Source organism: Schistocerca americana, chromosome 3 (genome assembly GCF_021461395.2).
Source record: "Schistocerca americana isolate TAMUIC-IGC-003095 chromosome 3, iqSchAmer2.1, whole genome shotgun sequence".
NCBI lineage: Eukaryota > Metazoa > Arthropoda > Insecta > Orthoptera > Acrididae > Schistocerca > Schistocerca americana.
Genome location: NC_060121.1, coordinates 459,008,476 through 459,024,992, shown reverse-complemented (window position 1 = coordinate 459,024,992; position 16,517 = coordinate 459,008,476). Strand labels below are relative to the sequence as shown.

General features: G+C 47.5%; 1 protein-coding gene across 2 annotated transcripts in view; it reads right to left on the bottom strand.

Moving 5' to 3' along the window:
* Positions 1-16,517, bottom strand: part of LOC124607454 (PAN2-PAN3 deadenylation complex catalytic subunit PAN2) — a 322,573-nt gene that overhangs the window by 93,100 nt on the left and 212,956 nt on the right. For both annotated transcript variants that reach the window (XM_047139789.1, XM_047139788.1), the window contains exon 15: positions 11,957-12,096. In XM_047139789.1, coding sequence (XP_046995745.1) covers positions 11,957-12,096 — 140 coding nt within the window. The remainder of the gene's footprint in view (positions 1-11,956; positions 12,097-16,517) is intronic.

The window sequence follows — 16,517 nt, the reverse complement described above, 5'->3', positions numbered from 1 at the left end:
TAGGCAATAATTATTGTTGTATTTAGCATGCACAAATATAAACGGTGTGTATGTACTCCTGTAACCTCTATTTTTCTAAATTTAGTACAGCATACTTACTGTAATGCATGCAATGTAAAATACTCAGAACATCTGGTTATGTCTAAAAAAAGGGGGCTGATGGTCCTAATCTTGCAAGGGGAAATAAATCAGTAAGTAAAATATTATCAGGCAATTTGAATTCAATGGACAGCATTTGTGTAATATGGAGGGTATTAATAAACAACCCACGAGATTTGTGACTTTCTTATCCATAATTTTACTATCATGAACCATGCGGACAAGTAAACAATGGCCCTTTGCAGAATTTGAATCAGCTGTGACAAGAAAAAAGTCACCGTTGTCTTTAAATGGATCGATATATCTGAAAATTCTAATGTGAACAAGAGGTATCATTTGCAGAGATTACTTTGGGCAGTAGCCTTGCTTGACTTTAATAACAGAGTAACCATCTGAACAATATTTAAATGAACACTTTAATTACGCGCAGTCGTTGGTTGGTTGGTTTGGGGGATTAAAGGGACCAGACTGCCATGGTCATCGGTCCCTTTTTCCAAAGACATAGAACACCCACAGAGAACAAAACGAGGAACAGAAGAGATCACAGACGATACAGAACAGGAGAGACTGAGACAAAGACAAGACAAAACGAAACGAACGAAAACCACATAGAGATAAACGGTGGTTGGCCGACCATACAAATAAAAAAGGAAAAGCCAACCACTTAGAAACACATTAAAAAATCAGTGTAAAATCATAGGCCAAAGGCCAGAGTCAACACAAAACAAAAATAAAACAGAAACACTCAGATTAAATGATAAAATCCCCCTGCCCGAAGAAAACGTAAAACTAAGTCAGCCATAGTGGAGTCGTCTGTTAAAAGGGCAGGGAGCGTATCAGGCAGCGCAAATGTCTGCCTGACCACAGCTAAAAGGGGGCAGGCCAACAGAATATGGGCCACTGTCAAAGCCGCCCCGCAGCGACATACAGGAGGGTCCTCCCGGCGCAGTAAATAACTGTGTGTCAGCCGGGAGTGGCCAATGCGGAGCCGGCAAAGAACTACCGAGTCCCTGCGAGTGGCTCGCAGGGATGACCGCCACACAGCCGTCGTCTCCTTGACAGCACGGAGTTTATTGGACAATGGCAGTTCGCGCCATTCCTCGTCCCATAGCGCCAAGATTTTGCGGCGGAAGACTGCCCGCAAATCAGTCTCTGGGAGGCCAAGGTCCAGAGATGGCTTGCTGGTGGCCTCTTTCGCCAGGCGGTCAACATGTTCGTTACCCGGGATACCGACATGACCGGGGGTCCACACAAAGACCACAGAGCGGCCGCAACAGGCAAGAGTATGCAGAGACTCGTGGATAGCCATCACCAGACGAGAACGAGGGAAACACTGGTCGAGAGCTCGTAAACCGCTCAGGGAATCGCTACAGATAACGAAGGACTCACCTGAGCAGGAGCGGATATACTCTAGGGCACGAAAGATGGCGACCAATTCAGCAGTGTAAACGCTGCAGCCATCCTGCAAGGAACGTTGTTCGGAACGGTCCCCTAGAGTGAGCGCATACCCGACACGACCAGCAACCATCGAACCGTCAGTGTAGACAACACCAGAGCCCTGATACGTGGCCAGGATAGAATAAAAGCGGCGGCGGAAGGCCTCTGGAGGGACTGAGTCCTTCGGGCCCTGTGCCAGGTCCAGCCGAAGGCAAGGGCGACGAACACACCACGAGGGTGTATGCAAAGTAGCCCGGAAAGTAGGTGGAACAGTGAAAACCTGAAGCCCAGAGAGAAGCTCCTTGACGCGGACCGCTATTGTACAACCAGACCGGGGCCGACCATCTGGCAGATGGACGACCGATCGCGGGAACAGGAGACGATAATTTGGATGCCCGGGCGAGCTGAGAACATGGGCAGCATAAGCGGCCAGCAAACGTTGGCGTCGGAACCGCAGGGGAGGGACACCTGCCTCCACGAGTAAGCTGTCCACAGGGCTGGTGCGGAAAGCACCAGTGGCAAGGCGTATCCCGCTGTGGAGAATTGGGTCCAGCACCCGCAACGCAGACGGGGAGGCTGAGCCATATGCCAGGCACCCATAATCCAGACGGGACTGAATTAACGCCTGGTAGAGCCGTAGCAGGGTAGAGCGGTCGGCTCCCCAGCGGGTGTGGCTCAAACACCGGAGTGCATTGAGATGCCGCCAACACGTCTGTTTGAGCTGCCGGATATGAGGCAGCCAAGTCAACCGGGCATCGAAAACCACCCCCAAAAACCTGTGAGTCTCCACCACAGCAAGGAGTTCGTCGGCAAGATAAAGCCGCGGCTCAGGATGGACTGTTCGGCGCCGGCAGAAATGCATAACGCAGGTCTTGGCTGCCGAAAACTGAAAGCCATGCGCTACAGCCCAAGACTGCGCCTTACGGATAGCGCCCTGTAGCTGACGTTCAACAGCTGCAATGCCAGTAGAGCTGTAATAAAGGCAGAAGTCGTCAGCATACAGGGAAGCGGAGACAGAATTTCCCACGGCCGCAGCAAGCCCGTTAATGGCTATTAAAAACAGACAGACACTTAAAACAGAGCCCTGTGGCACACCGTTCTCCTGGACGTGGGAGGAACTATACGAGGCCGCGACTTGCACGCGGAAGGTACGACACAACAGAAAATTGCGGATAAAAATCGGCAGAGGACCCCGAAGACCCCATCCATGAAGCGTAGAAAGAATGTGATGACGCCATGTCGTATCGTACGCCTTCCGCATGTCGAAAAAGACAGCGACCAGGTGCTGACGGCGGGAAAAGGCAGTACGGATGGCCGACTCCAGGCTCACCAGATTGTCGGCGGCGGAGCGGCCTTTACGGAACCCACCCTGAGATGGAGCCAGAAGGCCCCTAGACTCCAGTACCCAATTCAAGCGCCGGCTCACCATCCGTTCAAACAACTTGCAAAGAACGTTGGTGAGGCTAATGGGACGGTAGCTGTCCACCTCCAGAGGGTTCTTTCCAGGCTTCAAAACGGGGATGACAATGCCTTCCCGCCATTGCGACGGAAACTCCCCCTCGACCCAAAGACGGTTGTAAAGATCGAGAAGGCGCCGCTGGCAGTCCACTGAAAGGTGTTTCAGCATCTGACAGTGGATGCCATCTGGCCCAGGAGCGGTATCAGGGCAAGCAGCGAGGGCACTGCGAAATTCCCACTCACTAAATGGAGCATTGTAAGATTCTGGGTGGTTGGTGCGAAACGAAAGGCTCCGACGTTCCATCCGCTCTTTAATGGAGCGGAAGGCCTGGGGGTAATTCGCAGAAGCGGAACTCAGAGCAAAATGCTCTGCTAAGCGATTGGCAATGACGTCGGAGTCAGTACAAACTGCTCCATTCAGTGAGAGCGCAGGGACGCTGGCAGGTGGCCGATAGCCGTAGACGCGTCGAATCTTGGCCCAGACCTGCGAGGAAGTGACATGGAGGCCAATGGTGGACACATACCGCTCCCAGCACTCCTTCTTGCCTTGGCGGATAAGGAGGCGGGCCCGCGCACGCAGCCGTTTGAAGGCGATAAGGTGGTCGAGGGAGGGATGTCGCTTGTGACGCTGGAGCGCCCGCCGGCGATCTTTAATCGCTTCAGCGATCTCAGGCGACCACCAAGGCACAGCCTTCCGCCGAGGGGACCCACAGGAATGGGGAATGGCAGATTCGGCGGCAGTAACGATGCCGGTGGTGACCGATTGAACCACCGCATCAATGTCATCGGTAGAGAGAGGCTCAAAAACGGCAGTGGAGGAGAACAAGTCCCAGTCAGCCTTATTCAGAGCCCATCTGCTAGGGCGCCCAGAAGAGTGGCGCTGTGGTAGTGACAAAAAGATCGGAAAGTGGTCACTACCACACAGGTCGTCATGCACACTCCATTGGACAGATGGTAAGAGGCTATGGCTACAGATTGAAAGGTCAATGGCGGAGTAGGTGCCATGCGCCACACTGAAGTGTGTGAAGGCACCATCATTTAACAGCGAGAGATCGAGCTGCGACAATAAATGCTCAACGATGGCGCCTCGACCTGTTGCCACGGACCCACCCCACAGAGGGTTATGGGCGTTGAAGTCGCCCAATAGCAAGAAAGGTGGCGGCAATTGGGCGACCAGTGCAGCCAGGACGTGCTGCGAGACATCACCATCCGGTGGAATGTAAAGACTGCAGACGGTAACAGCCTGTGGCGTCCACACGCGGACAGCGACAGCCTCTAAAGGCGTCTGGAGAGGGACAGACTCGCTGTGCAGAGTGTGAAGAACATATATGCAGACGCCACCAGACACCCTTTCATAAGCTGCTCGGTTCTTGTAATAACCCCGATAGCCACGGAGGGCGGGGGTTCGCATTGCTGGAAACCAAGTTTCCTGGAGAGCAATGCAGAAGAAAGGGTGAAAGCTGATAAGTTGGCGGAGCTCAGCTAGATGGTGGAAGAAACCGCTGCAGTTCCACTGGAGGATGGTGTTGTCCATGGCTGGGAAAGGCGTGACGGGACTGGGAAGGCAGATTACGCCGCTGGGTCACCTGCTGCCTCCAAGTGAGCACCTGCGCCAGTGCTTTCCATGGCGCCGGAGGGACTGGCGAGATCGAGGTCCTCAGCGGACGCCAGGATCTCCACCTCGTCCTCAGACGCAGAGTTTGAGGGTGGCGGTGGGACAGGTGCCACCGCAATGTCAGGTTGCTTGGGAGCCTTTTTCTTCAACGGCTTCGCACGCTGTGCCTTGGGAGGGTCTGGCTGGGAGGGCCCCACTGGGTCAGTCTCAGGGACGGACGACGACCGTGAAGCCCTATGACCAGCGACCGGTTGTTGTTTCAAAACTTTGCGGGTATCCGCTTTGACACTGGGCAAAGCCTGGGAAGGGAGGGCCCCAAGGGACCCCTTCCTGGCTGGAGTGGCCGAAGAAGCCCTACGCTTCTCCGGCTGGGAAGGGGGGACGGATGTCCCCGATGGTTGGGGTGGTGTTGCTCCTGGAGTAGGTGGAGCAACAGTGGGCGAAGTGCCCCCAACAACCAAGGGGGCCGGTGCATTGAGACATGGCTGAGAGGCAGCAGTACGTGACGACACGGGAGAGGATCGGACTGCTTGTGCAGCAGCGGCATAGGTGGATATCATGGGCACGGGATGTAGCCGCTCATATTTCCGCCTTGCCTCAGTGTAGGTCAGGCGGTCCAGGGTCTTATATTCCATTATCTTCCTTTCCTTCTGGAAGATCCGACAGTCCGGTGAGCAGGGGGAATGGTGTTCTCCACAGTTAACACAAATGGGAGGCGGAGCACATGGAGTATCAGGATGCGAAGGACGTCCGCAATCCCGACACGTGATGCTGGAAGTACAGCGAGATGACATGTGCCCGAACTTCCAGCATTTAAAACACCGCATCGGAGGAGGGATATATGGTTTCACATCACAACGGTAAACCATCACCTTAACCTTTTCGGGTAAGACATCACCCTCAAAGGCCAAGATGAAGGCACCGGTGGCTACCTGATTATCCCTCGGACCCCGATGGACGCGCCGGACGAAGTGAACACCTCGTCGTTCGAGGTTGGCGCGTAATTCATCGTCGGACTGCAGAAGAAGATCCCTGTGGAATATAATACCCTGGACCATGTTGAGACACTTATGCGGCGTGATGGTAACTGAAACATCCCCCAACTTGTCACAATTGAGCAACCTCCGTGACTGGGCAGAGGATGCCGTTTTGATGAGCACAGAACCCGAGCGCATCTTGGACAGGCCCTCCACCTCCCCGAACTTGTCCTCTAAATGCTCCACAAAAAACTGGGGCTTGGTCGACATGAAAGATTCTCCATCAACCCGCGTACACACGAGGTACCGGGGTGAATATTCTCCACTGCCTTCTTTAGCTAGTCGTTCCTCCCATGGAGTAGCTAGGGAGGGAAACGATCTCTGATCCAATTTCTTCACGTTGAGGTTAGACCTCGATCGCTTAGAGACTGCTGGTGGAGGCCCACCAGCGATAGATGATGTACCACGCTTCATTGCGGGTCATCCGCCCTGATGCCACCTACTCCGACCAAGGGCCCTCCCCACGGGCGCCACCCAGCCACAGCAAAGGCCACCTGGCAGGATGGCCGTTGCCGGGAGTCCCGATGCCCCAGGGAGATGGGCATCTACTCCTTGGCATACGTGGGGAGTGAACGGCGCAGGCATCAGTAGAGCGATCCCTGTGTTGTCAGGGGGCTACAACCAAGAGGGTACATGGCGACCCCACCACAACGGACTGGCTACCGTGCTGGATCTTAGGTGCAAAAATGGCCAAGGTCGTCGTCACAGTTAAAAGAAACACTGCAGAGTGCAGAGTGCAGCGTGGTAATCGCCCAAGAGATCGAAAACGAGCGGGACACCATTGCAACGACGAGAAAGACGGCTATAGGTCTAATTGCACGAAGGATACAGTGCACCATGTAAGGTGCCCTTCCCCAATTGGCTCGCTCTTCGGAATAATTTAGATAGATGGAGGTCAAACCCGAGAGGGGACCATCACATAAGGCCGAAACGGTTGAGACTCCTTTTAGTCGCCTCTTACGACAGGCAGGAATACCGCGGGCCTATTCTAACCCCCGAACCCGCAGGGGGGAATTACGCGCAGTCCCACACAGTATACTAAAAGGCTAAAGCGACACACACAAAAAAGAGTAATATCACACTGCCACATCAAAAGGCAAGGACCACACATCACGTACAATACACAACAACACAATACAACTACTAAAAACACAGTTTCAATCTTTCACAGAAAGCTGTGTATTCTTTCCAAAAAAACGAAAGGAGTATAAGAATTTCCAGACATTAGCTGACACATGACTAGTGTTCCAGGACTTTCCATTTCCTCTAGATCTCATTTGAAAGGAGGTCCACATTTTCTTTAGGTGTCATCTGAAAGCAGTTCTCACATTTAAGGAACCCTGTACACATTAATAACTAAGTTTATCCACTACTAATAATCATTTACATAGTCTAAGTGAAACAGAATAGATTGAACAATAACAAATTATTATCAATACTTCATAAACAGCATATTCATTTAAAATTTCAAGCTGAAATTATGGGAAAGACCAACTGTATCTAAGCGTTCAATATTGTGAGGAATTTAGGGTTCCAAATATGTCATATCCGTAATACGAATGCCTTAAAAAATCACATGCAAATGACTTACAATGTTGTTCAGAGGGAAGGCAGTTTTCCACAGCAGTCATTGGGGGTAAGTATGGGCAAGTACAAAAGCCAGTTCAAGCACACACCAACTTTTTCTTTTTGGTGATTACGATGATGGTGATGATGATGATGAATGACAACAACATGCAACTTTGACTATAATCCTGTAAAAACTCATATTAAAAAAGACTGATATGTTTGGCTGTGCATCTATTCACAGACCAACTACTGAGTGGGAGGAATTTAATCACCAAACACCAGAGAGGTCTACTGCTGCCATTACATGTAAGCAGCTGACGACACCTCAAGTGGTGCAGATAGCTCTGGCATAGTGTAAACTGGATGGATCAAGTGGTGCAGATAGCTCTGGCATAGTGTAATCTGGATGGATCAAGAAAGAGCCAATATCTGATTGCATTGTTCTTTGTGAAATAGTTATCTTTGGAACAGGAAAACTTTAGCTGCTATTCAGTGATGCTGTATTTGCCTCGCAGAGATGTTCATCTATTAAGCCATACAAAAAACACATGTTAAAATCAGTCTTAGATGTAATAAATCTTAAAATTTTTTGGAAATACAAATATCATTGTAATTTCCACATTTATGGTTTTCATGTTGACTTTGACTTTATGATGAGCCTCATAAAGCTACAGCAAGAAAAAGTAACACAGAAACAACTTAATCTATGACTTAAAGAAGAAAAGCAAATGTAATTGCTTTGAATAAATCAAACTTTGGAAATAATGATCATTCTTAGAGAGCTGTGGGAAAGATTATTTTGGCGCTCCCCCACAGAACGTATCTCTGCCTACGTAGATCAACACCTTCAACCCATTACATGCAGTCTCCCATCCTTCATCAAAGACACCAACCACTTCCTTGAACGCCTGGAATCCTTACCCAATCTGTTACCCCCGGAAACCATCCTTGTAACCATTGATGCCACTTCCTTATACACAAATATTCCGCACGTCCAGGGCCTCGCTGCGATGGAGCATTTCCTTTCACGCCGATCACCTACCACCCTACCTAAAACCTCTTTCCTCATTACCTTAGCCAGCTTCATCATGACCCACAACTTCTTCACTTTTGAAGGCCAGACATACCAACAATTAAAGGGAACAGCCATGGGTACCAGGATGGCCCCCTCGTACGCCAACCTATTCATGGGTCGCTTAGAGGAAGCCTTCTTGGTTACCCAGGCCGGCCAACCCAAAGTTTGGCACAGATTTATTGATGACATCTTCATGATCTGGACTCACAGCGAAGAAGAACTCCAGAATTTCCTCTCCAACCTCAACTCCTTTGGTTCCATCAGATTCACCTGGTCCTACTCCAAATCACATGCCACTTTCCTTGACGTTGACCTCCACCTGTCCAATGGCCAACTTCACACGTCCGTCCACATCAAACCCACCAACAGGCAACAGTACCTCCATTATGACAGCTGCCACCCATTCCACATCAAACGGTCCCTTCCCTACAGCCTAGGTCTTCATGGCAAACGAATCTGCTCCAGTCCGGAATCCCTGAACCATTACACCAACAACCTGACAACAGCTTTCGCATCCCACAACTACCCTCCCGACCTGGTACAGAAGCAAATAACCAGAGCCACTTCCTCATCCTCTCAAACCCAGAACCTCCCACAGAAGAACCACAAAAGTGCCCCACTTGTGACAGGATACTTTCCGGGACTGGATCAGATTCTGAATGTGGCTCTCCAGCAGGGATATGACTTCCTCAAATCCTGCCCTGAAATGAGATCCATCCTTCATGAAATCCTCCCCACTCCACCAAGAGTGTCTTTCCGCCGTCCACCTAACCTTCGTAACCTCTTAGTTCATCCCTATGAAATCCCCAAACCACCTTCCCTACCCTCTGGCTCCTACCCTTGTAACCGCCCCCGGTGTAAAACCTGTCCCATGCACCCTCCCACCACCACCTACTCCAGTCCTGTAACCCGGAAGGTGTACACGATCAAAGGCAGAGCCACGTGTGAAAGCACCCACGTGATCTACCAACTGACCTGCCTACACTGTGACGCATTCTATGTGGGAATGACCAGCAACAAACTGTCCATTTGCATGAATGGACACAGGCAGACAGTGTTTGTTGGTAATGAAGATCACCCTGTGGCTAAACATGCCTTGGTGCACGGCCAGCACATCTTGGCACAGTGTTACACCGTCCGGGTTATCTGGATACTTCCCACTAACACCAACGTATCCGAACTCCGGAGATGGGAACTTGCTCTTCAGTATATCCTCTCTTCCCATTATCCACCAGGCCTCAATCTCCGCTAATTTCAAGTTGCCGCCACTCATACCTCATCTGCATCATTCAACAACATCTTTGCCTCTGCACTTCTGCCTCGACTGACATCTCTGCCCAAACTCTTTGTCTTTAAATATGTCTGCTTGTGTCTGTATATGTGTGGATGGATATGTGTGTGTGTGTGCGCGAGTGTATACCCGTCCTTTTTTCCCCCTAAGGTAAGTCTTTCCGCTCCCGGGATTGGAATGACTCCTCGCCCTCTCCCTTAAAACCCACTTCCTTTCGTCTTTCCCTCTCCTTCCCTCTTTCCTGATGAGGCAACAGTTTGTTGCGAAAGCTTGAATTTTGTGTGTATGTTTGTGTTTGTTTGTGTGTCTATCGACCTGCCAGCGCTTTCGTTCGGTAAGTCACCTCAACATGATGAGACTTACCAAACAAAAGCGCTGGCGGGTCGATAGACACACAAACAAACACAAACACACACACACAAAATTCAAGCTTTTGCAACAAATGGTTGCTTCATCAGGAAAGAGGGAAGGAGAGGGAAAGACGAAAGGATGTGAGTTTTAAGGGAGAGGGAAAGGAGTCATTCCAATCCCGGGAGCGGAAAGACTTACCTTAGGGGGAAGAAAGGACAGGTATACACTCGTGCACACGCACACGTCCATCCGCACATACACAGACACAAGCAGACATTTGTAAAGGCAAAGAGTTTGGGCAGAGATGTCAGTCGAGGCGGAAGTAAAGAGGCAAAGATGTTGTTGAAAGACAGGTGAGGTATGAGCGGCGGCAACTTGAAATTAGCGGAGGTTGAGGCCTGGCGGATAACGAGAAGAGAGGATATACTGAAGGGCAAGTTCCCATCTCCAGAGTTCTGACAGGTTGGTGATAGTGGCAAGTATCCAGATAACCCGGACGGTGTAACACTGTGCCAAGATGTGCTGGCCGTGCACCAAGGCATGTTTAGCCACAGGGTGATCCTCATTACCAACAAACACTGTCTGCCTGTGTCCATTCATGCAAATGGACAGTTTGTTGCTGGTCATTCCCACATAGAAAGCTTCACAGTGTAGGCAGGTCAGTTGGTAAATCACATGGGTGCTTTCACACGTGGCTCTGCCTTTGATCGTGTACACCTTCCGGGTTACAGGACTGGAGTAGGTGGTGGTGGGAGGGTGCATGGGACAGGCTTTACACCGGGGGCAGTTACAAGGGTAGGAGCCAGAGGGTAGCGAAGGTGGTTTGGGGATTTCATAGGGATGAACTAAGAGGTTACGAAGGTTAGGTGGACGGCGGAAAGACACTCTTGGTGGAGTGGGGAGGATTTCATGAAAGATGGATCGCATTTCAGGGCAGGATTTGAAGAAGTCGTATCCCTGCTGGAGAACCACATTCAGAGTCTGATCCAGTCCCAGAAAGTATCCTGTCACACGTGGGGCACTTTCGTGGTTCTTCTGTGGGAGGTTCTGGGTTTGAGGGGATGAGGAAGTGTATCTCTGCCTACGTAGATCAACCCCTACAACCCATTACATGCAGTCTCCCATCCTTCATCAAAGACACCAACCACTTTCTCGAACGCCTGGAATCCTTACCCAGTCTGTTACCCCCGGAAACCATCCTTGTAACCATTGATGCCATTTCCTTATACACAAATATTCCGCACGTCCAGGGCCTCGCTGCGATGGAGCACTTCCTTTCACGCCAATCTCCTGCCACCCTACCTAAAACCTCTTTCCTCATTACCTTAGCCAGCTTCATTCTGACCCACAACTTCTTCACTTTTGAAGGCCAGACATACCAACAATTAAAGGGAACAGCCATGGGTACCAGGATGGCCCCCTCGTACGCCAACCTATTCATGGGTCGTTTAGAGGAAGCCTTCTTGGTGAAAGTAGAGTTCAAAAATATGCCTTTTACATGATGACTGTGATTTAATTAATGATAGTCAAGAACCACGAAAACATGTTGTATGGAGTACATGACATAACCCACTTCCTTCCCTATGCCCAACCTCCTGTCCTATTGCATTAGCAAACCAGTAAACACACTGTTCATTATGCTGTCACAAACTATTAATAGGGCACTATATACAACGTCAACATTCACCACCATCTCTCAGAGACATTTGGAATTATCTGAGAAACTTCTGTATTTGATTTTTATGGTGTTCACAGTAAACCAGTTCTTACCACCCTCCATCATCCCATGTGTTGTTGCATTTTTAATATCATAATTAAGTCAATTCTTTGTGAAAAAATATTGTCTTTATCGCTGTTACAGATGGAGGAGGAGGAGGAGGAGGAGGAGGAGGAGGAGGAGGAGGAAGAAGAAGAAGAAGAAGAAGAAGAAGCTGATGAAGAGTAGTAATGATATTAGTAGAAGTAATAGCACCACTAAAGATACAGAGCAGTCACAATAATAGAAGCACAGTGAATGCACACACCTGAGTGGTAGGAGATGCAAAACCCTGTATGTCGATATCTCCATCTTTGCGTAACTTTGCTGTCAGATGTGCAGGTAACCATGGTCGGACTGCCGCAAGAGGTGTGGTTGTATCCTTTGTAGTCATGGGGGGTGATGACACTATAACAAAGATGATTTTTCTTCAGAAACTAGACAAAAAAAGTGAAGTTAGCATTGGTGCAGCAGAAAAAAAATTTTAAATTAGAATTTCCCGATATAACTGTGATGTTGACAAATGCCTGACAAAACAAGTGTGAAACCGAATGGGCAGAAGCAGCCACACAACAGGTACTTATTTTATTTTCCTAGTGTAGGATCTCTCTTCAGCACATTTCAGTCATTATGTTTAACGTGCATCAAAACAAGAAGCTGCCAGATAAGCTACGCCAATAGAATCACCTTTATGAGGCCCATTCAAAAAATTCCAGAACATTGGTAATTTCGCGCTAATGGTGTGTTGGAACGAAGAGCGGTTGTCATCCCTGCACACAACTGTGTTTAATGTGTAGCTGCCAGTAGATTCATTGTTGTATTTCTGTTAGTTATTATTCAGTGGTGTATTGAGTACAATGTTGAGTCACAGAGTTTGTGAACTCAGATGGCATAGTTAGAGGAGCACTGTGTCTGAATTGCATTTTGGGTGGAACTCAAGAAAATCTTTGCAGAGACACACCAAATGATGCAGAAAGCCTATGGTGATGAGTGCTTAAGCTGTACACAGTCTAAAAATGGCCAGACAGAAGTTAAAGATGACACTCTTCCAGGACACCCTTCTACATCTACCAACAACACTCGTGTCAGGAATGCCAGCAAAATTGTGCGTGCCAACTGAAGACTGACTGATCATACAATGTAGGCATTCATGGCCAGTATTGTCTTCACTTAAAACTTCTGGACTGATAGGCCGTGGTTGATGTATAAAACTCTTTCCTAAGGTTTCATCTCTGATTGCGGGAGACGTCTTCTGAGGTACAGCAGCGAACTGCGAAGAGAACTCGAGGAAGCGCTGATTATATAGCACCACTGTCCATCACGTGGTGTCGGCTATGAGACTGTCTCTGGTAACGCCAACATTCATGATTGAAAGTAATTGATCATCATGCTTGTGGTGCAACGCTGACAGCCAAATTTTATCCAGTTTAAGAGCTTCATCTTTCCTGTTAACATCGTTACGGTGTTTATCAATTTCGATAGCCTCTCTATACATGTGTGCATAATAATGCGAGGTTTTAGATATGACGCTTGTCTCGCTGAATTTTATTTAATGACCACCTTCCTGGTAAACATGTTCCGCTACAGCTGATTTATCTTTGTGACCTAGGTGGCAATTCCTCTAATGTCCAACATGATGGGTGTTCATATTTCTCTTTGTGGTACAGATATAAACCTGTCCAAAATGTACCCACAGAGGATATTGTAGCAAATATTGAGGCAGGTATCCATCAGCTTCCACAGCAGACTGCTGACATAATTAGGATGGAAATGGCTACGATATTATGTACTCGTAAGCCACCTAACAGTAATTTGTTGCAGGCACGAAGGAAGGCACTGAGGGATATAAATGCAGATAAAACATTTTGTTCTTAATGCAGATAAGGGTAATGCCACCGTCATATTGAACAGTGAGGACTATCATAGAAAGATCAATGATATTTTGGTTCCCTCCAATTACAAAAAACTCCAGAAGGATCAGACAATGAAGATTTTAAGAATGACCAATCGACTAGTGAAAGCATCTTCATTTGATCAGACGATAAAAAGCTGCTTTGTAAAACAGAAGCATACCCACCTAGACTTTATGGATTACCCAAAGGGCATAAGCCTGAGGCTCTGTTAAGGCCAATAGTCAGCACTATAGGCGGACCAACATACGAGTTAGCTAAACACCTTGCCTCATTGCTGCAACCTTATGTTGGTAGGACGGACAGTCATATTAAAGATTCAGCTCATTTCATTGACAAGTTAAAGGAAATGAGCATGGGCCCGGATGATATCCTCGTCAGTTTTGATATTGTGTCGTTATTTACCATGATTCTGGTAAACAAATCTATCTTATGCATAGCAGATATTTTTCCTACCGATATTGTGGCATTATTCCGACACTGCCTTACCACAACCTACTTTCAATACAATAGTAACTTTTATGAACAGATTCACGGGGTAGCTATGGGCAGTCCTCTTAGTCCTGCTTGGTTAACTTGTTTATGGAGACTTTTGAACAACGGGTATTGCAGACTGCCAGTAAGAGACCAGCCAGATGGTATCGCTATGTCAATGACACATTCGTAGTATGGACACACGGAACAGAGGAGTTGGATGCCTTCCTGACACTTTTAAACAGCATTAATCCGAAAATCCAATTTACTATGGAGACAGAGAGTAATGGGCAACTGAATTTCCTGGATGTGTCTGTGATTAAATGACGGGACGGAACATTGGGCCATAGGGTGTAGAGGAAGACCACAAATAGTGATCATTATGAGTATAAAGATTCAAACCACCACCCTAGACAAAAAAGAGGTGTAATGAAAACCTTGGTAGACAGGGCATACAAAATTTGTGAACCTGTTTATTTAAAAGATGAGATTGAATATCTATGGTCAACTTTCATGAAGAATGGCTATTCTAGCGAGGATATAGATCAAGCACTGCACTCTAGGCAGAGAATCAGGAGCAACAACAAACAACAGTCACCCAAGAGCAAGGTTTTTGTTCCGTTCATAGTAAGGTCACAGATCACATTGGGAAAGTTTTAAGCAAGTATCGGGTGGAAACTATTTTCAGACCCACCAGGAAAATAAAAGAATATTTAAGATCGTCAAAAGTTGCATGTCACCCTTTGGCTACACTGGGAGTATATAAAATTCCTTGTAGTTGTGGACAGGTTTATATCAGTACCACAATGAGAAGTGTGAACATCCGTCTTGATGAACATAAGAAGAACTGCCACCTGGGTCACATGGATAAATCGGCCATAACGGAACATGCTTACCAGGAAGGTGATCATGAAATAAAATTCAGCGAGACAAGCGTCATATCTAAAACCTCGCATTATTATGCACGCATGTGTAGAGAGGCTACCGAGACATAAACACGGTAATAATTTTAACAGGGAAGACGAAGGTATTAAACTGGGAAAAATTTGGATATCAGCGTTGCACCACAAGTGTGATGATCGATTACTTTCAATCGAGAATGTTGACATTACCAGAGACAGTACATAGCCGATGCCATGTGATGGTCAGTGGCATCCTCTGCACTGCCTATATAATCAGCGCTTCCTCGAGTTCTCTTCGCAGTTCGCTGCTGTACCTCAGAAGATGTCTCCTGCAGTCAGAGACGAAACGTCAGGGGAGAGTTTTATCATCGATCACAGCCTATCAGCCTGTAGGTTTTAAGTGAAGACTGACTGACAGAGATTGCAGAAGAATGTAACATTTCAGTCCAACCACGTCATGAAATCCTGACACAGCATCCTGGAATGCATCGTGTTGCCACCAAGTTCATCCCACAGCTCAGGAGTCAAGATCAGAAAGACCTTTGTCTCACAATCTGTGAAGAGCTTTCGGATCGTGCAAATGAGAATTAGGTATTTGTTAAGAGAATGATGCTGAGACCAAGGTTCAATATTTACAATGGGTCACGAAAGATTCCCCAAAACCAAAAGAAGCTCGACAGGCAGGTCAAATGCGTGCGAGAAAATGTAAGAAGAAAACAGCCTGAAATGTGGTGAGACAATTCATGGCTCTTGCATCACAATAACGCACCAGCACATTCATCCCTGTTGGCGCGTGACTACTACATAAAAGATGAAATCACTGCGCTGCCTCATCCTCCCCACTCTCCAGACTTGGCCTCTACAGGCATTATTATTATTATTATTATTATTATTATTACTGCTTCCAAAGTTGAAACCCCCGTTGAAAGAAAATTCACAGATGTCTCTTTGCGTGCTCCAGCAGGAGATGCATCAAGACTGCTTCTGGAAATGGAAACGACACTGGGAGCAGTGTATCAATTGTGGAGGAGAGTATTTTGAAGGAGACCATGCACAATAAGTAAAAGGCAAGCACAGAAAAATTTTGTGGTCAAAGTTACGCAATTTTTTGAACAGACCTCATATGAAGCATTCAATTAATGTGCATTTGTTAGGACTTTATGTACAAGGCTGAATATCAAATTCACACTTACTAGTATAATTCAGTTTTCTTAGGGACATATGTGTGAATTGTATTCATGTACATTAATACTTTATGTGTGTTTGGTGAACACACTAGTTGTGAATTGGATTTGCCTCAAGTGGAAATGTATTGGGCACAAGGGAGACGATGATGATGATGATGATGATGATGATGATGAAGGCATTTAAGCACCTTCAACTGTGATCCGAAAGTTGGTTTTAAAATTGCTTGGATATCTGACTGCAATATGGGGTAAACAGGATTGTTCTATTTGGCACGACTCGTGGAGGTCCACAAAGCAGAATTCAAGAAATTTTAATGATACAAGGCACTATCTATGATTAGTGCATATCGTATGGT